Genomic DNA, 26568 nt, shown 5'->3' on the forward strand with positions numbered 1-26568 from the left:
ACTGAGCCACTCTTGGCGATGGACATTGAAGTCCCCCACCCAGAGTACATTCTGTGTTCTTGCCACCCTCAGTGTTTCCTCCAAGTGATGTTCAACATGGAGGAATAATGATTCATCAGCTGGGGGAAGGTGGAGAGGGGTGCACTTGGGCAGTAGATGGTAATCAGCAGGTGGTTTCCTTGCCCATATTTGACCTGGTGCCATGACACTTCATGGGGCCCGGAGTCAATGTTGAGGACTCCCAGGGCAACTCCCTTCCGACTGTATACCACTGTGCCGCCACCTCTGCTGGGTCTGTCCTGCCAGTGGAAACGGGACATACCCAGAATGGTGAGGGTGGTGTCTTGGACATTGGCTGTCACGTTATGATAGTGACTAAACTTCAAAAAGCACTTCATTGGCTGTTGAGGACTTGAAAATGTCCTTTTACATCTTAATTTAATTTAGCTTTCTGCATTGTGATTAAATCTGCATGAGTGATTAGTTGTGCCAGAGTTTGAACATTGAACGTCACCTGGCAAGGCTAGAACAGGGATAAGGGACTTCGACAATGCAAGGAGACTGGAGAAGCTAGGGTTCATTAACGAGGAAGGTTAAAAAAAACTGAGATGTTCATCATTATGAAAGATTTTTATTGAGTAAATGGGAGCAAACAATTTCCAATGTTCACTCAGTTGATAATTAGACAGCATTGATTTAACATCACCAAAAGATTGAAGAGCGCTCAGGAGATTGATTTCTTACACACAGGATTGTCCAGATAGGGAGAGCCTGACAAGATACAGTGGGGGAAAGGAGAACTCATATAGCTTTTAAAATAGTACATGCTAAATATATGGAAAAAAATGAATAAAAGGGAATGGGGTAAAGACCAGGTAATGGGAGGTAGTTCAATCTTTCAGAGAGTCGGTACAGGCACAATGGAACTGGGTCGAAAGGAGTTTGATCCATTGGGATTGTGTAAAATGGAATTGAATGGGAAGGAGTTTGATACATTGGGATTGTGTAAAATGGGATTGAATGGGAAGGAGTTTGATACATTGGGATTGTGTAAAATGGGAGTGAATGGAAAGTGGTTTGGGACCATTGGGATTGTGTACAATGGGAGTGAATGGGAAGGGGTTTGATCCATTGGGATTGTGTACAATGGGAGTGAATGGGAAGGGGTTTGATCCATTGGGATTGTGTACAATGGAAAGAGGTTGGGTCCGTTGAGATTGTGTACAACGAGAGTGAATGGGAAGTGGTTTGGAAATCAATGCCTTGATCCATTGAGTGCTTTGCTAAGCTTAAGTGTAGTATATGGGGTGGTTGAACTGACATGTGTCTATGACTTGCTGCATTGTACAGTCACATGTCACTGTTTGATTTATAATTTTTGCATTACAGAGTCAGCTCCAACAAGCATCCAGTGTCATTGCCAGAGTCTGATCCAGATGCACTCCTGTGAGGAGGCGTTGTGTAGCCTGGAGACCTTGGGGGAGGTGTATCAGCTGCGATTCTCTGCCAAGAATGGACTTGCTTCTGACTTGTCCTTGGTCCATCATGTCTTCAACTCCTCAGTCAGTATCATCAGAAAACTGCCGGAGAGTTGTGTTCACAATTGGGAGTTAGTATGGCCCCCAGGGGTCCGGGCACTGACCAGCTACTGTCACAGTCACCTGGTGAGCATCCAAACTGGTTGTAAGATAAAACCTCTGTCAGTTTGTATGCTTAAATGTTGTTAAAGTGAAAAGGGATAAACCAGCCTAAGTTTCCATGCTTTGGTGCTTGAAATGACAGTGAGACTGTTGCTCATTCACACGGAACCTGGGGTAATTCATTCAGACCTGGACCAACAGAGCATTAATGCTGCACCATTCCATCAAATCAAATGCTGATCCCCAAATGTCACACAAACCCCTAACTATTTGAAAGAGACCAACACAGAGCTCTTAAACTGAGCCAGACAGTCCAGGGTTGTCAGCTGTGGATCAATGGGAAGCACTTTCACCTCTAAATAAGAAGCTGGATTCAAGCCCCATTCAAGGACTTGAGTACATAATCCAAGATGACACTCCTGGTGTAGTACTGAGGGAGTGCTGATTGTCAGAAGGGCAGTACTGAGGGAGTACTGTCCTATTGAAAGGTCAATATTGATGGAGCGCTGCACTGTGGGAGGATCAGGACCGAGGGAATGATGCATGATGCACTCACTGTTGGAGGGTCAGTAGTGAGGCAGCTCTGCGCTGTCGGAGGGTCAGTACAGAGGGAGCGCTGCACGGTTGGAGGGTCAGTACTGAGGCAGCTCTGCGCTGTCGGAGGGTCAGTACTGAGGGAGCTCTGCACCTTCGGAGGGTCAGTACTAAGGCAGCTCTGCACTGTCGGAGGGTCAGTACTGAGGGAGCATTGTGCTGTTCGAGGGTCAGTACTGAGGGAGCATTGCACTGTTCGAGGGTCAGTACTGAGGGAGCTGCATTGTTGAAGTCCATCATTCAGATGTGACATTAAGCCAGGTCTCTGTCTGCACTCTCAGCTGGATGTAAAAGATGGCCTGGCACTCTTTTGAAGAAGAGCAAGGGAGTTCTCCCCAGTGCCCTGGGCTGTTATTTATCTCTCAATCAACGCCATTCTGTAAAAAGACATGCACTAGCTATAAATTAGTTATAGATCTTCCCTGAAAAGACTTTAATGACTGTAATTTATTTTTGAAGCTAATATTCTAATTTCATCCCTCCCCACCCTGTAGCATGTACTGATATTTACAAAGGAGAAGAAGATTTACATTCACCCAAAAGATCTGAAACCAGGAGGTGGAGAGGATGTGGTACCACTCATTGCATTCCATTATCCACTCAATGATAATGCCCAGAGTGCTGCTAATTACAGTAAGACATTAAAATATTAGATATCTGGTCAAAAATATAGAGTGGGATTTTCCGGTCGCGCCAGTGGTGGGCTTCGTCCCTGCAGGACAGGAAAATTTGGAAAGCGGCCAATTTTCCCACCCCTCCCAGATGATGCCTGCTGTTAGTGGGACAGAAACTCCTGGTTATAGTAAAGATGTCAGTCTCACTCAGTGGGTAGCTCTTTTAGCTCAGAGTCAGAAAATTGTCTGTTTGAGTCCCATTTCAGAGACTTGAGCAAATAATCTAGCATGATGCTCCCAGTACAGTACCGGGAGAGTGCTGCACTGTCGGAGGGTCAGTACTGAGGGAATGCCGTACTGTCGAAGGGCCAGCAACAAGGGTGCCCTGCACTTTTAGAAAGTCAGTACTGAGGGAGCGCTGCACTGTCAGGGCCTCAGAATTGAGGGACCGCAGCACTGTCAGTGGGGCTGTACTGAGAGAGTGCTGCACAGTCAGAGAGGGAGTACTGAGGGAATGACATGCTGAATGAGTTGTCATCTTTCAGAAGAGATGTTAAACTGGAGCCCCATCTGCTCTGTCAGGCAGTTGTACAAGATCCCATGGCTATATTTTTAAGAAGAGTAGGGGACATCCCTCCAGAGGCCTGCAGCCAATATTTATCCCTCAACCAGCATCACCAAAACAAATTATCTGGTCATTATGACATTGCTGTTTGTGGGATCTTGCTGTGTGCAAACTGGCTGCTGCATTTCCTACATTACAACAGTGACTACACTTCAAATGTACCTCGTTGGTTGTAAAACGCTTTGGGCTGAGATTGCAAAATGCGCTATATAAATGCAATTTTTCCTTTCCTTAAATGGAGATATTTACCTGGGTGGGATCTAGGGCAGTAAATTGAGTTTAATTTCCTTTTTTCCTTCTCAAGGCTCTGTTACTATTTTGGGGTACAGTGCCATTGTGACTCATGGCCTCAGCCAGATGCCTACTCATGGGCAGTTTGACTATGGAGGACATCACAGCTGAGCCTGATTCTGTCCAATGTCTGCAAATGCACAATTTTCATCAAAGTCAAGCAATGGTCTGACCAAAGGAATTTAAAATGAAAAAGGGATTAAGAGATTAAATATGGAGAAACTGTTTCCTCTGAAATGCAACCCAGAACTACTGGGCTTAAAATTAGGACTAGACCATTTAGGAGGGAAATTAGGAAACATTTCATCACACAACAGCAATTCTGGAACACTCTGCCCCAAAAGGCAGTGAATTCTGCAGCTTTCAAGGCTGAAATTGATAGATTTTTGTTTGGTGAGGATGTCAAGGGATTAGCCACGTTCTAATTGAAATGGTGGACCTGGTTCAAGAGGTCAAATGGCTTCTTCCTGTTCTTATGATTCACGTGTTAAATTCAATTTGCCGTTTGCTTACCTTATTGCATCGTCAGTCTAATTACCCACACATCTCTAGCAGATCAGTTACTGAATACTCAGTTCTGCTTGAACATTGCAGGTCAACCCAGGTCCTCGCTGGTAATAAAACGATCGGTGAGGGAGGCAAAACATCTGGAGCTGCTGGTTGTGGTGATGCATGATGTGTACGACTTTCACAAACAAGACACAGAGCGTTACACCCTCACCAACCTGAACATTGTGAGTGTCTTTGGGTCCCTTGATGAAGGCTAATAGCTTAGGGCTGGTGGGTGCCTCAGACAGAAACAACTCCATTTCTGTGCACCTACCATAAATAGACCACGGTCTTTTTGCATCCAGCAATACCCCTGTTCCTAAATGTGAACCTCCTGTTGTCCTTGAGAGCGTGTTCATACCTCGCTGTTTGACCCAGTATCTCTGTCACTTTCAACTTTGGGGACTCTGTGCTGTGAAGCTCGCCCCCTGAGTGGGTGATGCACTGGGACATCCTGCTCCCCAGTGGTGGGTCCTCCTCAGAGATGGGAACCTGCCCAACTGGAGGTATGTGTGAGCTGCTGGAGGAAGCTCGTTCTGCCTCCGACCCGCCTGGCTCCTGGTAGATTTTATGCCTGACAAATCACTCGTGTCCTTATGTTTTCCACAGGCTGCTGAGCTCCTGCGAGATGCTTCCCTGGGCTCCCAATTGCGGGTCCACCTAACAAAGATGGTCATCCTGACGCAGCCAGAGGTATGAGCCCTGTTCCACAGAGCTTCTGATCAACTCAACCAACAACAACTTGCATTTAAATGGCACCTTTATCATATGCTAACTATATAGTAACAATGTACCAATGTGCTTCACAGGAGCAGTTATCAAACAAAATTTTATATTGAGCCACATGAAGAGATATTAGGACAAGGGCCCAAAAACCTTGGTTAAATTTTTAAGGAGCATCATAAAGCAATAGAAAGAGGCAGAGAGGTTTAGGGAGAGAATTCCAGAGTTTAGGACAAAGGTAGTTGAAGCCATGGCCACCAATGGTAGCGTGATTAAAATCAGGGATGCTCAAGAAGCCAGAATTGGAGAAGTGCAGAGATCTTGGAGGGTTGTAAGACTAGAGGAGATTACAGAGATAAGGAGCAGTGAGGTTATGGATGTATTTTAAACAAGGTTAAGACTAAGGCAAGGTCATTGTTCTCCATTTTTCTGGGTGCTTGTTTGGTTGAAGACAGTGTGGTATATTTGGAGAGGCTGGTGAATTGACATATTGATCAGTGTCCTCAAAGGAGGACATTAGTTTTATGAGCTGCTTCTTCTGAATCCCTTGAGCTATATATAAAGAAACTGTCCATATAGGAGTACGATGGTTAGTGATTATATTACTGGATTAGTAACCCAGAAGCCTGGAGTAATAATGCCAGTTCATTGTAGGCCATTTCAATTCCATTTAATTCTGGAAATAAAAAGTTGGGATCAGTAAAAGTGACCATAAAACAGTGAGATTTTTGTAAAATCCCAACTGGTTCACAAATGTCCTTCGGGGAAGGAAACCCGACCTGGGCCAGTTGGACACCAATGTGGTTGACTCTTAACTGCCCTCTGAATTGGTCCCTAAGTTGTACCAAACCTGCGGTTCAAAATATGGCCGATCACCACCTTCTCAGGGCAACAGAGGGGCTGACGATAAATGTTGGCCTTGACTAGACACCATTGAAAGCCTGCCTGTCACCGCAGAGCTGGATATTGAACATACAGTGGAAGAGCTCAGCAAATCTATTGACTTGCTTGGCATGGGCAATGCTCCAGGTGCTGATGCTATACCACCTGAACTCATCAAGCACGGGAAACCAGTGCTCCTGCAGCATCTGCACAAACTTCTCTGTCTCTGCTGGAGGGAGGGAGCAGTGCCCAGAATATGTGTGATGCAAAGACTGTGTCCCTGTACAAGAACAAGCAATTGCAACAACTATAAAGGCATTCTCCCTGCTGAGCACTGTGCGAAAAGCTTTTGCTTGTTGCCCTTGTCAGACTGCAGCATCTGGCTGAACACACCCATCCCAAATCCCAGTGTGGTTTCAGAACTGAAAGATCTACAATTGACCTGATCTTGTCAGTTGGCAGCTGCAAGAGAAATGCTGTGAACAAAAAAGACCACTGTGTATTGCCTTCATCGCTGTCTCCAAGGCATTTCGCCATCTGAGCAGTGGCCATCTCTTTAAGCTACTGGAGAACACTGGCTGCCCGTCAAAGCTGCTCTCCTCTTTCTATGACAACATGATGGGTAAGGTCAGCTATGACAGGGCAACATCAGAAACCTTTGAGATCAAACAGGGTTGTGTTCTGGCACCAACACTGTGCTGTGCTGCTGTCATATGCTTTCAGGTCCTCTACAGAGACTGTTTATTTATATACCAGTAATGACAGAAAGCTGTTCAGCCTTGCTCGCCTGGGATCCAGGATACAAGTGTGCTAAGTCCTAATCAGAGAGTTGCTCTACACTGACGATGCCACACTAACATTCCATACCAAGGAACACCTTCAGCAGCAAATGAGCAGACTCTCTCACGCCTGTAAAGAGTTTGGTTTGACCATCAGCATCAGGAAGACAAACGTCATGGTCCAGGATGTTGCCATACCGCCATCTATCAGCATTGACAATGTGATGCTGGAGGTTGTTGATAGCTTCACATACCGAGGCTCCACAATCACCAGCAATCTATCACTTGATGCTGAAATCAACACACGCATCGCAAAAGCTGCAGTTGTTATGTCCAAGCTGAGTAAGGCAGTGTGGAACTACATCAAGCTGACTGAGAACATCAAACTGAGAGTCTATCAAGCCTGCATCCTCAGCACAATCCCCTATAGTGGTGAGACCTGGATAACATATGCCAAGCAGGACAAAAGGCTGAACAGCTTCCACCTTCCCTCAAATGTATTCTCAGCATCTTTTGGTAGGACAAGGTCACGAACTCAGAGGTCCTGGAGCCTGCTGATTCCATCAGTATACACGCATTGCTAAGCCAATGACATCTGCACTGGCTCGGCCATGTTCATCAGGTGGATGACGGCCATATACCCAAAAACCTTCTGTATGATGAACTGGCCACTGGGTCATGACCTCCTGGGCATCCACACCTCTGCTACAAGAACACCTACGAGTAAGATATGAAGAAGGTGGACATTGATACTGACAACTGGGAGGTAATTACTGATGGCCATGACCTCTGGAGGCTGATTGTTTGGAAGAGGTGAGCAGAAACTAAAAGCTCAGCTGGCCAAGAAGAGGGCCCAGAGAAAACAGAGGCCAGAAAATCCTGCATCTTCTCAGCCCATTTGCAGCAAATGCAGCAGAGACTGCCATGCCACGGTGGGGGTCCTGAGCCAGTCAGGTGATGGTTAGCACAGAGTTGACCACCACAGCGCAAACCAGCGATGCCCAAAATTGAATTAAAACCCTTCTCAAGCAGCTTCTATACTCCGTTTTGAGCTGTATTTCCAAAGGCTCCTTAGAATTTTTGTAAACTTATTTCTCAATTCACTTAGGAATTGAACTGCTTAAACTCTGAGCTGCCCAACCTGTGTGACTTCCGGGCTCCCTAAATAATCATTGAACAGCTGAGGCCCACAGTGCTGGACACCATGGTGAAAGGGAAAAAGATGTGAATCAGTAGTTTGGGTTTTGCTAGTCTGTGGACTATCAGAGGGAAGGAAGACTGAGGGAGGTGACGGTCCCATGGTTTAAAAATTCTGGAAAATGAAAGTTGGAGACAGGGCGATGTATCTTCATTTCTACAGAGTGAGAATGCAGGGAGGCGGAAAAGTGTGCAGAACAGGGGATGTGGAACTCTGGAGAAATTAGGGAACCTTACCATGAAATCTCTCTTTGTCCATAGAGCCTCACTGTTCTCCTCAGAGAAAGTTTACTGTAGTAATAATGATAAATGAGAGTGGCATAGAGAGACTTGAGGTGAGAGTGGGATCATCTGTCAGGAAATGCCTACTTGTAGTCAACAGTGGCTTCTCTTCACAGCAGGGATTGGAGATCACCAGAAACCTCACCTCATCACTCATCGACTTGTGCAGATGGAGCCGGACGATTAACCCAGAGAACGATTCCGACCCACTCCATGCTGACCTGGTCCTCTTTGTTACCAGGTACTGAACAAGTCACAGTGTTGGTGTTCTGAGTACTGCCTAATTGTACACTCTGGGGGCGTGACCTTCAGTCACTGGGTTCTGTCACCTTATTAGTTTGTGGTGATTTTATTCCGTGTGCATATTAAGGTCGATTTTAACTTGTCAAAATCAGCATTAACTTGACAGTAATGGCCTCAAAATGAGGGTGAGCAAATGCACTGTCCAGTGGCGTGGGCATTCGCCTGCTGCCAACTTCAGAGGGTTTTGCCATTGGTCAAAGTACTAACCTATTCAGGGAGTAGCCCTTTTCAGTATGTGAATCAGGGTACTGGCATATGTAAACCCCAGTTGCCATTTACATACAATCGCAAAGACTGGGACAGCTCTTGCCATATCTGTAACCACCATTAAGGCGTTAAACACTACACAAGTGATTGGGTTAGGGATAGGTTTGAGCAGGTTGAATTGGGTCAGGAGTTACAGTTAAGTTGGAATTGCAGCTAATTTGGGGTTGGATGGTGTAACAGTGGGGTTGAGCTGTAGCTGGGTTGGAATAGAGTTGAGGTTGGGCTGTAAGCTAGTTGGAGTTGGGATTGAGGTTGTAATTGGGTTTGGGGTTGTGATTCAGTTTGGGGTTGGCTTGGTTACTCTGACACAGGCACGAGTTCATATTTCCTCCATTTCTTGTCTGTTTGAGATTTGACCTGGAATCTGGCAAAGGGAACAAGATGGTTCGTGGCGTGACACAGCTGGGCGGATTGTGCAGCCGATCCTGGAGCTGTGTGATAACTGAGGACACAGGGTTCAATCTCGGCATCACCATGGCTCATGAGATCGGCCACAGGTGGGTGCAGGGGGACGGATTCAGCACATCAATAACAATGGAATAAAATGATTTTTTTCTATTCAAAACTCCACAGAGGGATTTAAGAATCATGGATTCTATGAAATGAAATGTGCTCTTTAGGAAGAGAGACTATGGGGATAGAGTGAGGCTATATATGGATGGAAAGAGTTGGGGAGCAAATGAAATTGAAGAGATAGTAAGACTATTGGGATAGAGCCAACAGGGAGACAGTGGGAGATAGGAACACTGTGGAGGAGAGATTGAGAGATGGAGACATTGTGGAGGAGAGAATGAGAAATAGAGACACTGTAGGGGAGTGAGAGAGAAATAGAGAAACTCCGGGGGTGTGAATGAGAAATAAAGTCACTGGAGGAGAGATTGACAGATAGAGACATGTGGAGGAGAGAATGACAGATAGAGACATGTGGAGGAGAGAATGAGAGATACACTGGGAAGTGATTGAGAGATAGAGACATTGTGAAGGAGAGAATGAGAGATGGAGACACTGGGGAGATATTGAGAGATAGAGACACTGTGGAGGAGAGAATGAGAGATAGAGACATTGTGGAGGAGAGAATGAGAGATGGAGACACTGGGGAGATATTGAGAGATAGAGACATTGTGAAGGAGAGAATGAGAGATAGAGACATTGTGAAGGAGAGAATGAGAGATAGAGATACTGGGGAGATATTGAGAGATAGGGACATTGTGAAGGAGAGAATGAGAGATAGAGACATTGTGAAGGAGAATGAGAGATGGAGACACTGGGGAGATATTGAGAGATGGGGACATTGTGGAAGAGAGAATGAGAGATAGAGAAACTGTGAAGGAGAATGAGAGATGGAGACACTGGGGAGATATTGAGAGATAGGGACATTGTGTAAGAGAGAATGAGAGATAGAGACACTGTGGGGGAGTGAGTGAGAAATAGAGACATTGGAGGAGAGATTGAGAGATAGGGACACGAGGGAGAGAGTGAGAAATAGAGAAACTGTGGGGGAATGGGTGAGAAATAGAGACATTGTGAAGGAGAGAGTTAGGGATGGAGGCTGTGGGGGGAAAGAGTGAGTCTACAAGAGGAGACAAATCCTGAGGATAAAAAACAAAGGAAAAAGACTATGATGGGACCATTAAACACAACCGGGGGAAAGAGAGAGAGAGACTACCAAGTGAGGATAGAGACCCGAGGGGTCAGTGAGACTGTGTAGGGGGAGTCAGACAATGGGGAGTGTCAGGTTCTATGTGGAGGGGGAATCCACAGTGAAAGCCTGTAGATGGAGAGAGAAATTTACCAAAAAATCTCTGTCCCAATAGAGTCTCTCCCCGATGGAGTCCCACTGTGAGGAAGGCAGTATGAAGATTTCAGGATAATCACCTCTGGCCTGGGCTCGGATGAAACCCATGACCAGAAGCATTAACTGGTTCTTCCACTTGCCTCAAATGCTGCCTGACCTGCTGAGTGTTTCCAGTATTTTACTGATCTCAGTTATTTTATGTTTGAGGTGAGGTCAGATATCTGCAGTTGTTACCCTGGTAATGCAAATACTCTTTAAATATTTTCGGTAGTTTTGGCATCAGCCATGATGGGACTGGAAACGACTGCACTGACAACACACACATCATGGCAGCAGAGGGTGGCTACAACAGCATTGATCTGACCTGGTCCAAGTGCAGCCGTGAACAATTTGTGAAGTTCCTCAGGTAAAGTTCTCTTCAACTACAGTTTGGCTCTGCTCAGCAGCATAAGTTGCAGCACCACTGCTTAATGAGGCATGTTCAAGTAGTGGGTGTCCTCAACTCCTAACCTTCTACATCATCCAGACTGGCCATTTTCGTGTCATTTCCTCAGCACATTATTTTAGCTTTCTGTTTCTCAAAGTTTCCACCAGACTTCCTTCAGCTGAAAGCACTGACTCTCACTGGGATACAGTTCCACTCACACTGACTCTCACTGGGATACAGTTCCACACACTGACTCTCACTGGGGTACGAGTCCCACACACTGACTCTCACTGGGGTACGAGTCCCACACACTGACTCTCACTGGGGTACGAGTCCCACACACTGACTCTCACTGGGGTACGGGTCCCACACACACTGACTCTCACTGGGGTACGGGTCCCACACACACTGACTCTCACTGGGGTAAGGGTTCCACATACACTGACTCTCACTGGGGTATGGGTCCCACACACACTGACTCTCACTGGGGTACGGGTCCCACACACACTGACTCTCACTGGGGTACAGGTCCCACACACACTGACTCTCACTGGGGTAAGGGTTCCACACACACTGACTCTCAATGGGGTACAGTTCCACACACACTGACTCTCACTGGGGTACGGGTCCCACACACTTACTCTCACTGGGATACAGTTCCACACAGGCTAACTCTCTCTGGGGTACGATTCCCACACACTGACTCTCACCGGGGTACGAGTCCCACACACTGACTCTCACTGGGGTACGGGTCCCACACACACTAACTTTCACTGGGGTAAGGGTTCCACACACACTGACTCTCACTGGGGTAAGGGTCCCACACACACTGACTCTCACTGGGGTACGGGTCCCTCACACATTGAATCTCACTGCGGTACAGGTACCACACACACTGACTCTTACTGGGGTACAGGTCCCACACACACTGACTCTCACTGGGGTAAGGGTTCCACACACACTGACTCTCACTGGGGTACAGTTCCACACACACTGACTCTCACTGGGGTACGGGTTCCACACACACTGACTCTCACTGCGGTACAGTTCCACACATTGACTTTCACTGGGGTACGGGTCCCACACACACTGACTCTCACTGGGGTACAGTTCCACACACACTGACTCTCAATGGGGTACGGGTTCCACACACACTGACTCTCACTGGGGTACGGGTCCCACACACTTACTCTCACTGGGATACAGTTCCACACAGACTAACTCTCACTGGGGTACGAGTCTCACACACTGACTCTCACTGGGATACAGTTCCACACAGACTAACTCTCACTGGGGTATGAGTCCCACACACTGACTCTCACTGGCGTACGAGTCCCACACACTGACACTCACTGGGCTACGGGTCCCACACACACTGACTCTCACTGGGGTAAGGGTTCCACACACACTGACTCTCACTGGGGTACGGGTCCCACACACACTAACTCTCACTGGGGTAAGGGTTCAACACACACTGACTCTCACTGGGGTACAGGTCCCACACACACTGACTCTCACTGGGGTACATTTCCACACACACTGACTATCACTTGGGTATGGGTCCCACACAACTGACTCTCACTGGGGTACGGGTCCCTCACACACTGACTCTCACTGGGGTACGGGTTACACACACACTGACTCTCAATGGGGTACGGGTACAACACACACTGACTCTTACTGGGGTACGGGTCCCACACACACTGACTCTCACTGGGGTACAGTTCCACACACACTGACTCTCACTGGGGTATGAGTCCCACACACTGACTCTCACTGGGGTACGGGTCCCACACACACTGACTCTCACTGGAATAAGGGTTCCACACACACTGACTCTCACTGGGGTACGGGTCCAACACAAACTGACTCTCACTGGGGTAAGGGTTCCACACACACTGACTCTCACTGGGGTACTGGTCCCACACACACTGACTCTCACTGGGGTAAGGGTTCCACACACACTGACTCTCACTGGGATACAGTTCCACACAGACTAACTCTCACTGGGGTACGAGTCCCACACACACTGACTCTCACTGGGGTACGAGTCCCACACACTGACTCTCACTGGGGTACGGGTCCCACACACACTAACTTTCACTGGGGTAAGGGTCCCACACACACTGACTCTCACTGGGGTAAGGGTTCCACACACACTGACTCTCACTGGGGTACTGGTCCCGCACACACTGACTCTCACTGGGGTAAGGGTTCCACACACACTGACTCTCACTGGGGTACAGGTCCCACACACACTGACTCTCATTGGGGTAAGGGTTCCACACACACTGACTCTCACTGGGGTACATTTCCACACACACTGACTCTCACTTGGGTATGGATCCCACATACACTGACTCTCACTGGGGTACGGGTCCCTCACACACTGACTCTCACTGGGATATGGGTTAGACACACACACTGACTCTCACTGGTGTACGGGTACCACACACACTGAATCTCACTGGGGTACAGTTCCACACACACTGACTCTCAATGGGGTACGGGTTCCACACACACTGACTCTCACTGGGGTACGGGTCCCACACACTTACTCTCACTGGGATACAGTTCCACACAGGCTAACTCTCTCTGGGGTACGATTCCCACACACTGACTCTCACCGGGGTACGAGTCCCACACACTGACTCTCACTGGGGTACGGGTCCCACACACACTAACTTTCACTGGGGTAAGGGTTCCACACACACTGACTCTCACTGGGGTAAGGGTCCCACACACACTGACTCTCACTGGGGTATGGGTCCCTCACACATTGAATCTCACTGCGGTACAGGTACCACACACACTGACTCTTACTGGGGTACGGGTCCCACACACACTGACTCTCACTGGGGTACAGTTCCACACACACTGACTCTCACTGGGGTACAGTTCCACACACACTGACTCTCACTGCGGTACAGTTCCACACACACTGACTCTCACTGGGGTACGGGTTCCACACACACTGACTCTCACTGCGGTACAGTTCCACACACACTGACTCTCACTGCGGTACGGGTCCCTCACACACTGACTCTCACTGGGGTACGGGTCCCACACACTGACTCTAACTGGGGTACAGGTCCAACACACACTGACTCTCACTGGGGTATGGGTCCCACACACACTGACTCTCACTGGGATGCAGTTCCACACAGACGAACTCTCACTGGGGTACGAGTCCCACACACTGACTCTCACTGGGGTACGAGTCCCACACACTGACTCTCACTGGGGTACGGGTCCCACACACACTGACTCTCACTAGGGTAAGGGTTCCACACACACTGACTCTCACTGGGGTACAGGTACCACACACACTGACTTTTACTGGGGTATGGATCCCACATACACTGACTCTCACTGGGGTACGGGTCCCTCACACACTGACTCTCACTGGGGTACGGGTTACACACACACTGACTCTCACTGGGGTTCGTGTACCACACACACTGACTCTCACTGGGGTACAGTTCCACACACACTGACTCTCAATGGGGTATGGGTTCCACACACACTGACTCTCACTGGGGTACGGGTCCCACACACTTACTCTCACTGGGATACAGTTCCACACAGGCTAACTCTCTCTGGGGTACGAGTCTCACACACTGACTCTCACTGGGATACAGTTCCACACAGACTAACTCTCACTGGGGTACGAGTCCCACACACTGACTCTCACTGGGGTACGAGTCCCACACACTGACTCTCACTGGGGTACGGGTCCCACACACACTAACTTTCACTGGGGTAAGGGTTCCACACACACTGACTATCACTGGGGTACAGGTCCCACACACACTGACTCTCACTTGAGTATGGGTCCCACACACACTGACTCTCCCTGGGGTACGGGTCCCTCACACATTGACTCTCACTGGGGTACAGGTACCACACACACTGACTCTTACTGGGGTACGGGTCCCACACACACTGACTCTCACTGGGGTACTGGTCCCGCACACACTGACTCTCACTGGGGTAAGGGTTCCACACACACTGACTCTCATTGGGGTAAGGGTTCCACACACACACTCTCACTGGGGTACATTTCCACACACACTGACTCTCACTTGGGTATGGATCCCCCATACACTGACTCTCACTGGGGTACATTTCCACACACACTGACTCTCACTTGGGTATGGATCCCACATACACTGACTCTCACTGGGGTACGGGTCCCTCACAGACTCTCACTGGGGTACGGGTTACACACACACTGACTCTCACTGGGGTACGGGTACCACACACACTGACTCTCACTGGGGTACAGTTCCACACACACTGACTCTCAATGGGGTATGGGTTCCACACACACTGACTCTCACTGGGGTACGGGTCCCACACACTTACTCTCGCTGGGATACAGTTCCACACAGGCTAACTCTCTCTGGGGTACAAGTCTCACACACTGACTCTCACTGGGATACAGTTCCACACAGACTAACTCTCACTGGGGTACGAGTCCCACACACTGACACTCACTGGGGTACGAGTCCCACACACTGACTCTCACTGGGGTACGGGTCCCACACACACTAACTTTCACTGGGGTAAGGGTTCCACACACACTGACTCTCACTGGGGTACAGGTCCCACACACACTGACTCTGACTGGGGTACATTTCCACACACACTGACTCTCACTTGAGTATGGGTCCCACACACACTGACTCTCACTGGGGTACGGGTCCCTCACACATTGACTCTCACTGGGGTACAGGTACCACACACACTGACTCTCACTGCGGTACAGTTCCACACACACTGACTCTCACTGCGGTACAGTTCCACACACACTGACTCTCACTGGGGTACAGGTCCCACACACACTGACTCTCACTGTGGTATGGGTCCCACACACACTGACTCTCACTGGGGTACGGGTCCCACACACACTGACTCTCACTGGGGTAGGGGTCCCACAGACACTGACTCTCACTGGGGTAGGGGTCCCTCACACACAGACTCTCACTGAGGTAGGGGTCCCACACACACCGACTCTCACTGGGGTACGGGTCCCACACACACCGACTCTCACTGGGGTATGGGTCCCACACACACCGACTCTCACTGGGGTACGGGTCCCACACACACCGACTCTCACTGGGGTACGGGTCCCACACACACCGACTCTCACTAGGGTATGGGTCCCACACACACCGACTCTCACTGGGGTACGGGTCCCACTCACACCGACTCTCACTGGGGTACGCGTCCCACACACACCGACTCTCACTGGGGTACGGGTCCCTCATACACTCGGTATAATCAAGTTAAGTTCTCAAGAGCAGGAAGTGAGGCTGACAGGGGGGCTTAACTGTACGGAAGGCAAAATTTTAGCGTCCTGACAGTGAGTTGAAAGTTAGGAAGAGTTGTTGGACGATTAAAGGCAGATCATGGTTTAGTAGCGGTAATCTATTTTTAATGAATTATCATGTCATCTATGCTCATTGAAGCATATGATTTCCAGATTCATTTGTGCCTTTGCAATCAAGTTGGCAGCGAAGGAGAAGTACAGTTAATCCAGATGGGTTCTGACTTCCTGTTTGTATTTCTGGATGATTTATCATTTTGTTACTCAGGGCACTGAGCTCAATTGTAGCCTCTCCCACCGCCTAAACTAAGAAAGCTAATTTTGCAAAGACTACGGATAGGACTTGTGTCATTCATAATCATTCACAACACCTCAGATACTGAAGCAGTCCATGTCCAAACGCAGCAAGGTTTGGGCTGACAAGTGGCAAGTAACATTCGTGCCACACAAGTATCAGGCAATGACCATCCCCAACAAGAGAGAATCCAACCATCGCCTCTTGACATTCAATGGCATTACCATCACTGAATCCCCCACTATCAACATCCTGGGGGTTACCATTGACCAGAAACTGAACCGGACTAGCCAAATAAATACTGTGGCTACAAGAGCAGGTCAGAGGCCAGGAATCCTGCAGCGAGTAACTCACTTCCTGACTCCCCAAAGCCTGCCCACCCTTTACAAAGCACAAGTCAGGAGTGTGATGGAATATGCCCCACTTGCCTGGATGAGTGCAGCTCCAACAACATTGAAGAAGCTGGACACCGTCCAGAACAAAGCAGCCCACTTGATTGGCACCACATCCACAAACATTCACTCTTTCCACCACCGACACACAGTAGCAGCAGTGTGTACCATCTACAAGATGCACAGCAGGAATTCACCAAGGCTCCTTAGACAGCACCTTCCAAACCCACGACCACTACCACCTAGAAGGACAAGTGCAGCAGGTAGATGGGAACACCACCACCTGGAAGTTCCCCTCTAAGCCATTCACCACCCTGACTTGGAAATATATCAGCCGTTCCTTCACTGTCGCTGGGTCAAAATCCTGGAACTCCCTTCCTAACAGCACTGTGGGTGTACCTACACCACATGGACTGCAGCGGTTCAAGAAGGCAGCTCACCACCACCTTCTCAAGGGCAACTAGGGATGGGCAATAAATGCTGGCCCAGCCAGCGATGCCCACATCCCGTGAATGAATAAAAAAAAGAATGACTCAATATCGCATTGAACAGCGTATCATTATGGTAGCATTCTTGCTTGTGAGGCAGAAAGTCGTGGGTTCAAGCCTCACTCAAGACTTGAGGCCATGATTCAGGCTCACACTCCCAGTGCCAGTATTCCAGTACTGAGGGAGCGCTGCACCATCATAGTGAGAGTACTAAGGGAGTGCTACACTGTCGGAGGGTCAATACAGAGGGAGTGCTGCAGTGACAGAGGGTCAGCTCTGAGGGAGTGCTGCACTGTTGGAGGGTCAGTACTGAGGAGTGTTGCACTGTCAGAGGGTCAGTACTGAGGGAGTGCTACACTGTCAGAGGGACAGTACTGAGGGAGCACTATGCTGTTGGATGGATAGTACTGCGGGAGTGCCACACTGTCAAAGGGACAGTGGTGAGGGACCACTGCACTGTCAGAGGGACAGTACTGAAGGAGCACTGCACTGTCGGAGGGATAGTACTGAGGGAATGCTACACTGTCATAAGGATAGTACTAAGTAAGTGCTGCACTGTCGGAGGGACAGTGCCGAGGGAGCACTGTACTGTCAGATGGAGAGTAGTGAGGGAGCACTGCACTGTCAGATGGAGAGTAGTGATGGAGCACTGCACTGTCAGATGGAGAGTAGTGATGGAGCACTGTACTGTCAGATGGAGAGTAGTGAGGGAGCACTGCACTGTCAGGAGACTGCACTGTCAGATGGAGAGTAGTGAGGGAGCACTGCACTGTCAGATGGAGAGTAGTGATGGAGCACTGCACTGTCAGATGGAGAGTAGTGATGGAGCACTGTACTGTCAGATGGAGAGTAATGATGGAGCACTGCACTGTCAGATGGAGAGTAGTGATGGAGCACTGTACTGTCAGATGGAGAGTAGTGATGGAGCACTGCACTGTCAGATGGAGAGTAGTGATGGAGCACTGCACTGTCAGATGGAGAGTAGTGATGGAGCACTGCACTGTCAGATGGAGAGTAGTGATGGAGCACTATACTGTCGGAGGGACAGTACTGAAGGAGTACTGCACTGCCGGAGCGATAGTACTGATGGAGCACTGCACTGTTGGAGAGTCAGTACTGAGGGAGCTCTACACTGACAGAAGGGCAGTATTGAGGGCATGCTGCACTGTTGGAAATGCCATCTTTCAGATAAGACATTAAACCGAAGCCCCATCTACCCTCTCAGGTGGACGTAAAAAATTCCATGGCATTATTTGAAGAACAGCAGAGGAGCTCCCCCCATCCCCAGTCTCCTTGCCAATATTTATCCCTCCACCAACATCCCTAAAAAAAAAAGCTTAGCTGGTCATTATCACATTCATGTTTGTGGGATCTTGCTGTGAAAATTGGCTGCTACATTTCCTACGTTATAACTATGACTACACTTCAGAAGTATTTAATTGGCTGTAAATTACATTAGGACCTGCGGTTCTGAAAGGCGCTATATAAATGCAAATCATTTCTTTGAGTGATGCACCTGCAGCTCTATCAATAGTTAAACTGACTTCCAGTTAATATTAATTGTTTTCTTATGTTTATTCTGGCAGCACAAGCAAAGCGATGTGTTTGAACGATCTGCCAGCGACAGAGTCTGATCTTTCCAGCCAGAAACCAGGCCTATACTACGGTGCGGACGATCAGTGCAAGATAGCTTTTGGAGACAAGGCAACCTCCTGTAGTTTCAGCAGACACGACGTTGTAGGTGGAGCCTGGAACTGACCAACACCTCACACTCTGCTTCAGGCCAAAACTGAAATCCTGGGTCATAGAATCTTACAGCACAGCAGGAGGCCATTCGGCCCCATCGTACTTGTGCTGGCTCTTTGAAAGAGCTATCCAATTAATCCCACTCCCTCCTTTTTTCTCATTGCCCGACAAATTTCACCTTTTCAAGAATTTATTCAATTCCCTTTTCCTGCTTCCACCACCCTTTCAGGCAGCGCATTCCATATCATAACAACTTACCGGGGAGAATTGTTCCGATGGCGGATGGGGGTGGGCCGATTAAGGTCCGCCCAACGTAACACGCGGCCGGTAGCGCTCAGCACTACCTGTACGGGGTGGGGGGGAGGAGGGAGAGTCGGGGCCTGCACTCTTTCGCACGTGCACGGAGCTGCCTCGGGAAGACTGAATGGTTGTGAAAACTTTTTAATAAATAAAGTGAAAATTTATTTAAACATGTCCCCTCGTGGGACAGTGTCACATGAGCTGGGACATGTTTGCGAAGTTAGGAAAATGTATTTATTTATTTTATTGAACCTTCTGGAAACCTCACCCCCGCCCGTTGGATAAGGTTTTTTGAAAAATGCGAAGGTCGCTTGGGCTCTTCCCCTTCCCCGTTAACCTTAAGGTTGGACGGGCAGCGTTGTTAACAGGTGTAATTACTATTTTAGTGGCCTCAATAGGCCGTTGACAGTTCGGTGGGTGCACAGCGCCTCTGGCGCGCGCCCGCTGAATGAAATGTTGGAATGACGCGCGGTGACGTCGGGACGCACACCTGACATAATCGTGCGTCGGCGTGTCGGGCCCATCCCCGCACGCCCAGCCGGAAGGTTCCGCCCACTGTGTAAAATAAACTCTTCTCTCAGATTTAAGACAATGGGCAGAAGAAGCAGACGGTAGATGAGAAGAATTTCTTTTACTGCTCCAACCTCACCCATTTTGCCAATCTCAATACCAGCCCTGACCCCACCCATAACCCCGTCTCACTCCCCCACCCATAATCCTGTCCCGCCCCCACCCTGTACACTGTCTAGAAACCAGCCCTGCCCTGCCTCGATTTGCACTTGGCAATTGCTGCTGACCAGGCTGATAGCTTGGTATCAGTCCCACTCCTTTTGTGGAGGGTTAAATGAGAAATCCACACCGATTTGTATTTTCTCTGCTTTGTACTCTCTGTTATGTTCTGCACCGTCCCTAACTACTGGGTGCCTTTGTTTCTGTGCAGGATGTGTGCAATGTTCTATCATGTCACACGGATCCAGCAGACCATAGCACGTGCACCCGTTTGTTCATTCCCCTGCTGGATGGCACAGAGTGCGGCCCTAACAAGGTACAAGTAACGGAGTAATGCTTGTAAAATCTAGGGTAACATCTTGTTAATAGTCAATGAAAGGTATCAGTGGGCAGTACTCTCACCTCTGTGACAGATGGTCAGGTGTTTGAGCCCCATTCCATAGACTTGGGCCCATAATCCAGGCTGGCACTCCTGAGGGAGTGCTGCCCTGTTAGGGGATCAGCACTGACAGAGAACTGCACTGTCGGAGGGTCAGTACTGAGGGAGTGCTGCACTGTCAGAATGTCAGTACTGAGGGTGTGCTGCATTGTCGGAGGGTCAGTACTGAGGGAGCGCTGCACTGTCAGGGGGTCAGTACTGAGGGAGTGCTGCACTGTCAGGGGGTCGGTACTGAGGGAGCACTGTACTGTCAGGGGGTCAGTGCTGAGGGAGCACTGCACTGTCAGGGGGTCAGTACTGAGGGAGCGCTGCACTGTCAGGGGGTCAGTGCTGAGGGAGCACTGCACTATCAGGGAGTCAGTACTGAGGGAGCGCCGCACTGTCAGAGGGTCAGTACTGAGGGAGTGCTGCACTATCAGGGGATCAGTACTGAAGGAGTGCTTCACTGTCAGAGGGTCAGTACTGAGGGAGCACTCACTATCATGGCATCAGTACTGAAGGGGCACTGCCTTGTCAGAGGGCCAATAATGTTGGAGTGCTGCACTGGCAGGGGGTCAGTAATAAAGGAGTGCCGCACTGTTGGAGGGCCAATACTGAGGGAGCACCGCCTTGTTGAAGGTCCCGTCTTTTGGATGAGATGTTAAATTGAGGGCTCATCTGCCTTCTCTGGTGGACATAAAAGATCCAATGGCACTATTCTGTTGAAGGACAGGCGAGCTCTGAATTGTGTCATGACCAATATTTATCCTTCAATCAACATCACTAAAGAAATAGGTTATCTGGTCATTATCACACTGCTGTTTTTTGGGATCCTGCTGTATGCAAATTGGCTGTGGTGTTCATTTGTAACCACAGTTACTACAGGTCAATATTACTTTATTGGCTGTGAAGTGTTTTGGGATGCCCTGAGGTTGGTGAAAGGCACTATAGAAATGCAAGTCTTTCTATCTCTTTGCTTACTAATCGCTCAAGTAGGAAATGGTTTCATCCAATGTTATTTTTCCTCCCCAGTGGTGTTTAAGAAGGAGTTGCATGTCTCTAGGGGACCTGGATGTGATTGGAGTGGTTCATGGGGCCTGGTCTAAATGGAGTCCATTCAGCAGCTGTTCACGGAGTTGTGGGGGAGGAGTTGTTCTACGACAGAGACACTGCAACAATCCAAGGTAGGTGGGATGCCACAGAAAGCAAATACTGTCGGAACAAGAGGAGTCCATTTAGTCTCATGAGCCATTTCCACTTCTGAATTTGACCGTGGCTGATCTGTACCTTAACTCCATTTACTTTGCTCCATATTCCTTGGCAGTGAACAAAAGTCTATCAATCTCAATTTTGAAATTCTCAAATGATCCCCAGCTCTGGAATTCCCTTCCTTAATCTCTCCACCTCACTGTCATCATTTAAGACACTCCTTAAAATCTATCTTGAGCCTAATATTCCTCTATCTGGCTCAATGTCAAATTTTGATTTTTATGCTCCTAGGAAGCTCTCTGGCAGGTTCTACTACATTAAAGGTGCTATATAAATGCAAGTTGTTGATGTATAGGAGACTGCCGGTCTCTATGTGGTTCAGTACACACCTGGTCTGTGGCTTGGTACTGCTCTGCCTTCATGAACTGAGCCCTGGTGGAAGCTGTTAATATTCACAGAGATTTTGAGATTTTTTTTGATTCATAAAGTGTTTCAATTTTTCTAGACCTGCTTTCGGTGGCCATAAGTGTGAGGGATCAGATATGGAGGCAAAAATTTGCAACACACAGGTAAGGGCAATTGTGTCATTCATCAGAATCACAGGGAACTTTGTATCCAGAGTGTATGCTCAGGCAGGAACCAAGCCCAGGTCGTTTGGGCACACTATATTTAAGGGGCATCCAGCCAGACGCTGGACAAGGATATTGGGAGGGACAGAGAGACAAAAGAGTGACTTTAACTTGTGAGGCATAATTCAGAAAGTTGGGATGGTTTAATTTGCAACAGAGGAAAGTTCAAAGGGTTTTAATTAAAATTCAAAAGGGAATTAACAAAGTAGATCTAACAATATGCTTCCCTATGGTGAAGTTCAAATTGGGGAGGAAATGAGAAGCCAGAGGAATTATTTTTTACCCAAAGTGTAAATCAAGCTGAGGAATAAATTTCCAGGGATGGACTGATGTGTAGGCTGAAAATGGGGTTGAACAGCAATTAGATCTGTCTCTGGACAAGTGGGTTCGAAGGATACCAAACCCATGCAGTACCTATCCTGGGCGTGTTTGATGGGGACAGTGTAGAGGGAGCTTTACTCTGTATCTAACCCCGTGCTGTACCTGTCCTGGGAGCGTTTGATGGGGACAGTGTAGAGGGAGCTTTACTCTGTATCTAACCCCGTGCTGTACCTGTCCTGGGAGTGTTTAATGGGGATGGTGTAGAGGGAGCTTTACTCTGTATCTAACCCCGTGCTGTACCTGTCCTGGGAGTGTTTGATGGGGACAGTGTAGAGGGAGCTTTACTCTGTATCTAACCCCATGCTGTACCTGTCCTGGAAGTGTTTGATGGGGACAGTGTAGAGGGAGCTTTACTCTGTATCTAACCCCGTGCTGTACCTGTCCTGGGAGTGTATGATGGGGACAATGTAGAGGGAGCTTTACTCTGTATCTAACCCCGTGCTGTTCCTGTCCTGGGAGTGTTTGATGCTAAGATGGGTGGCGTTAAAAATTGCCTAAAAAATTATTGTGCCACTGTTGTTTCAGGTACTTTTTTCTGTTACAAACTGTTTTTCCCCTCCTATTCTTTTTGCAGCCTTGCGTGGGAACTCAGTTTGATTTCATGACTACACAGTGCTCCGACACCAACTCTCAGCCCCTCTACCCACCCCCCAGAGTTCCAGTTTACTACAAGTGGCTGCCTGCCCTTGGCTATGCAAAAGGTAAAACATTAATGTACAGTATGTTATCTTTGTGACATCAATGTTAGATGTTTATTTGGATGGAATCCTCTTATAGGAGGCCACTCAGACCACTGTACCACTGGCTCTTTGAAGGAGCTGACACCTCTCCTGCTCTTTCCCCATAGCTCTGCAAATATCTCCTGTTCAAACATTTATCCAATTCCCTCTTAAAAGAAATTCCTATTGAATCTTCTTCAGCTCCTTGTCTGACAGTGCATTCCAGAGCACAACTCGCTGAGTAAAAATATTTCTCCTCATTTCCCCTCGAGTACTTTCAGCAAGCATTTTAAATCTGAAACACCCCCAACAGGATGATACTGCTGAGTGACTAGTTTCGTATCTGTAGTATTAGAAACCTCCTGTTTGTACATAATCTCAACACATTGATTAAACTGCTGCCTGTAATGATGCTGCTGTTTGTCTATTCCCAGGTGATGTGCTGTGTAAGCACATGTGCCGAGTGGAGGGGAAGAGTTTCATGGTGAGCCGACGGGACAGTTTTGTGGATGGGACCAGGTGTGAGATGAGTGACTCAGAGATAACATCATCGTACAGACTGTGTGTCACGGGACGTTGCAGGGTAAATACTAAGTACCAGCCTAATCACACATCATTGCTGTGAAATCCTAAACACTGGATAGAGGCCTTTAGCTCATACCCAGCATCTTTCACTCTCTGTCCCTCATTCTATGTCCCTTACTCTCAGTGTCTCTCACTCCCCATACCTTGTGCCCAGGGTCTCTCATGCCCTGTTTTTCAGGTCCAGTGTCCCTCCCTCTATCACTACTTTGTACCAAAGCTTGTGATTTCATTCACTGTGTTACTGATACTGTTGTAAATGTTCTTGTTGTAGATATTTGGCTGTGATGGAAAGCTGGAGTCTGGCCAGATGTTGGACAACTGTCGGGTGTGTGGTGGGGATAATTCCAGCTGCAGGAAGCTAAGCGGCTCCTACACTGAGGGCACTGCTAAAGGTAACCAGAACTGATGAGGCCAGCTCAGGAAGCTGACCACAACTGCCGATTGTTACTCTGTTTCATCACCGGTGTATGGGTTCCACAGACAACAGTCGCACCCTAAAACCTTGCACTTCGTTCTGGGCCAAATGCCCAATTTAAGACCATGAGTTGCAACAGGCTATTCAGCTGTGGAGTGTATCATATCCCAGCCTGATACTGTCTTTACCCCAAAGTCTATACACACAGCTTCCAGCAGGAGTCAGTAGAAAAGACCTGGTGTCGGAATAAGAGGAGGCCATTCAGCCCCTCAAGCTTATTCTATCATTCAGTTAGACCATGGCTGATCTGTACCAGAACTCTATTTACATGCCTTGGTTCTATAACCCTTAATACCCTTGCCTAACAAAATCTATGAATCTCAGTTTTAAAAATTTCAATCGACCCCCAACTTTTGGGAAGAGAATTCCATTTTTCCACTACCCTGTGTGTGAAGAAGTGTTCTCTGACATCACCCTGAACTGCTTGGCTCTAATATTAATGTTTTGTCCCCTTGTTCTAGACTCCTCCCACCAGAGGAAATAGTTTCTCCCTATTGACCCCATCAAATCCTTTAATCATCTTAACACCTCAATTATATCACCCCTTAATCTTCTATTCTCAAGGGAGTACAAGCCTAGCCTGTACAACCTGTGCTCATAATAACTGTCCCCTCCCAAAGGGGGGACATGGAATCGTGGGAATTTAACAACAGAGGTAGGTTCTTTAGCCCATCAAGCCTGTTTTCTGTGTGATTCCCACACCTTTGATTCCCTAAGTGCCCTAAAATCTATCGATCTATGTCTTGCACATACTCAATGACCCCACAGTCCTTTGGGGTAACAATTTTAAAATTTTGCAATTTTCTGAGCAAAAATATTTCTCTTCATCTCAGTCCAAAATGGCTGACCCCTTATCCTGAGCCAATGCCCCCATGTTCTAGTCTCTCCTACCAGGGGAAACGCTATCTCAGCATCCACCCCTGTCAAGATCACTAAGATTTTATGTGTTTCAATGACACCTCCACTCATTCTTCTAAACCCAAGAGAATATAGACCCAGTTCATTCCATTATTAATTAGCTTCCCCGCTCTCTGTCCCGAATCGCACATGGATGCAGATTGGAGGTCTGAAGGAGGGTATCACGTGGCCGCCTTTGGACTGTGGAATCGAGACCCAATGTGAGTCAGCACATCCAGGAGAGATGAAGGGGGCAAATACTGCCAAACTTGCATTTTGGAATTTTGGGGATCTAGAGCATATGATCTTCCAGACGAATTTAGTCAGAAAATGTCCCCCACATCAACATCCCTCTGTTCTGGCTCTGGGTTCCTGTAAGTACACTGCCCAGAAATCAAGCAGGAGGGTAAAGTTCCACAGTGCAGTATGGTGCCGGGGTTCAGGAGAGCCACTGGCACTGGAACAGGGTACAATTAGTTTTTAAGTGGCGATCGCGCGGCATGTTCACTGCAGCGTTCTGCTCACTGCAGCGAGTGTGCAAAAATAACTGACAATGTTTTTCTTTTGATCTATAGAGTATGTCACTTTTCTCAAAGTCCCGCCACGTTCGACCAACATTCGAGTCTCCAACAGCCAGGCTGTGTTTTCCCATCTAGGTAAGGCATCAGGAAGAAATACAATCATCCTCAGTGAAAAGGGGGGAAAATCAGTGAGACCCCAGACCCAGCCCCACAGATGCATGATCAGGACCAACAGTGCAGAGGGAGTGGAACTTAAAAACCAGATAGAGGACAATCAAGATGTCATAAATAGAATGATAAAATTAACATCGTATTTAATAAAATTATTTAGAATATCACAGCATTTACAGAAAATTTCACTGAATTTACATGACATTAAAAGAATTTCATACAACGCACATGAGGCCCATAAAAATTTACATCAAATTACATAGAATGTACAACACAGAAACAAGCCATTCAGCCTCTCTGGTCGATGCCAGTG

General features: G+C 48.1%; 1 protein-coding gene across 2 annotated transcripts in view; it reads left to right on the forward strand.

Annotated features, from left to right (window-relative positions):
• adamts13 (ADAM metallopeptidase with thrombospondin type 1 motif, 13) overlaps positions 1 to 26568 on the forward strand; it is a 75108-nt gene that overhangs the window by 10700 nt on the left and 37840 nt on the right. The window contains exons 3-17 of one of the 2 annotated variants that reach the window (XM_078550224.1): positions 1390 to 1664; positions 2729 to 2867; positions 4359 to 4498; positions 4923 to 5006; positions 8293 to 8417; positions 9097 to 9243; positions 10813 to 10947; positions 19062 to 19212; positions 20462 to 20566; positions 21701 to 21852; positions 22383 to 22446; positions 23462 to 23588; positions 24041 to 24189; positions 24463 to 24583; positions 26139 to 26219. In XM_078550224.1, coding sequence (XP_078406350.1) covers positions 1390 to 1664; positions 2729 to 2867; positions 4359 to 4498; positions 4923 to 5006; positions 8293 to 8417; positions 9097 to 9243; positions 10813 to 10947; positions 19062 to 19212; positions 20462 to 20566; positions 21701 to 21852; positions 22383 to 22446; positions 23462 to 23588; positions 24041 to 24189; positions 24463 to 24583; positions 26139 to 26219 — 1995 coding nt within the window. The remainder of the gene's footprint in view (positions 1 to 1389; positions 1665 to 2728; positions 2868 to 4358; positions 4499 to 4922; positions 5007 to 8292; positions 8418 to 9096; positions 9244 to 10812; positions 10948 to 19061; positions 19213 to 20461; positions 20567 to 21700; positions 21853 to 22382; positions 22447 to 23461; positions 23589 to 24040; positions 24190 to 24462; positions 24584 to 26138; positions 26220 to 26568) is intronic. The other variant, XM_078550225.1, reaches the window with a different exon arrangement.

This window comes from Cetorhinus maximus, chromosome 10 (genome assembly GCF_964194155.1).
Source record: "Cetorhinus maximus chromosome 10, sCetMax3.hap1.1, whole genome shotgun sequence".
Taxonomy (NCBI): Eukaryota; Metazoa; Chordata; class Chondrichthyes; order Lamniformes; family Cetorhinidae; genus Cetorhinus; species Cetorhinus maximus.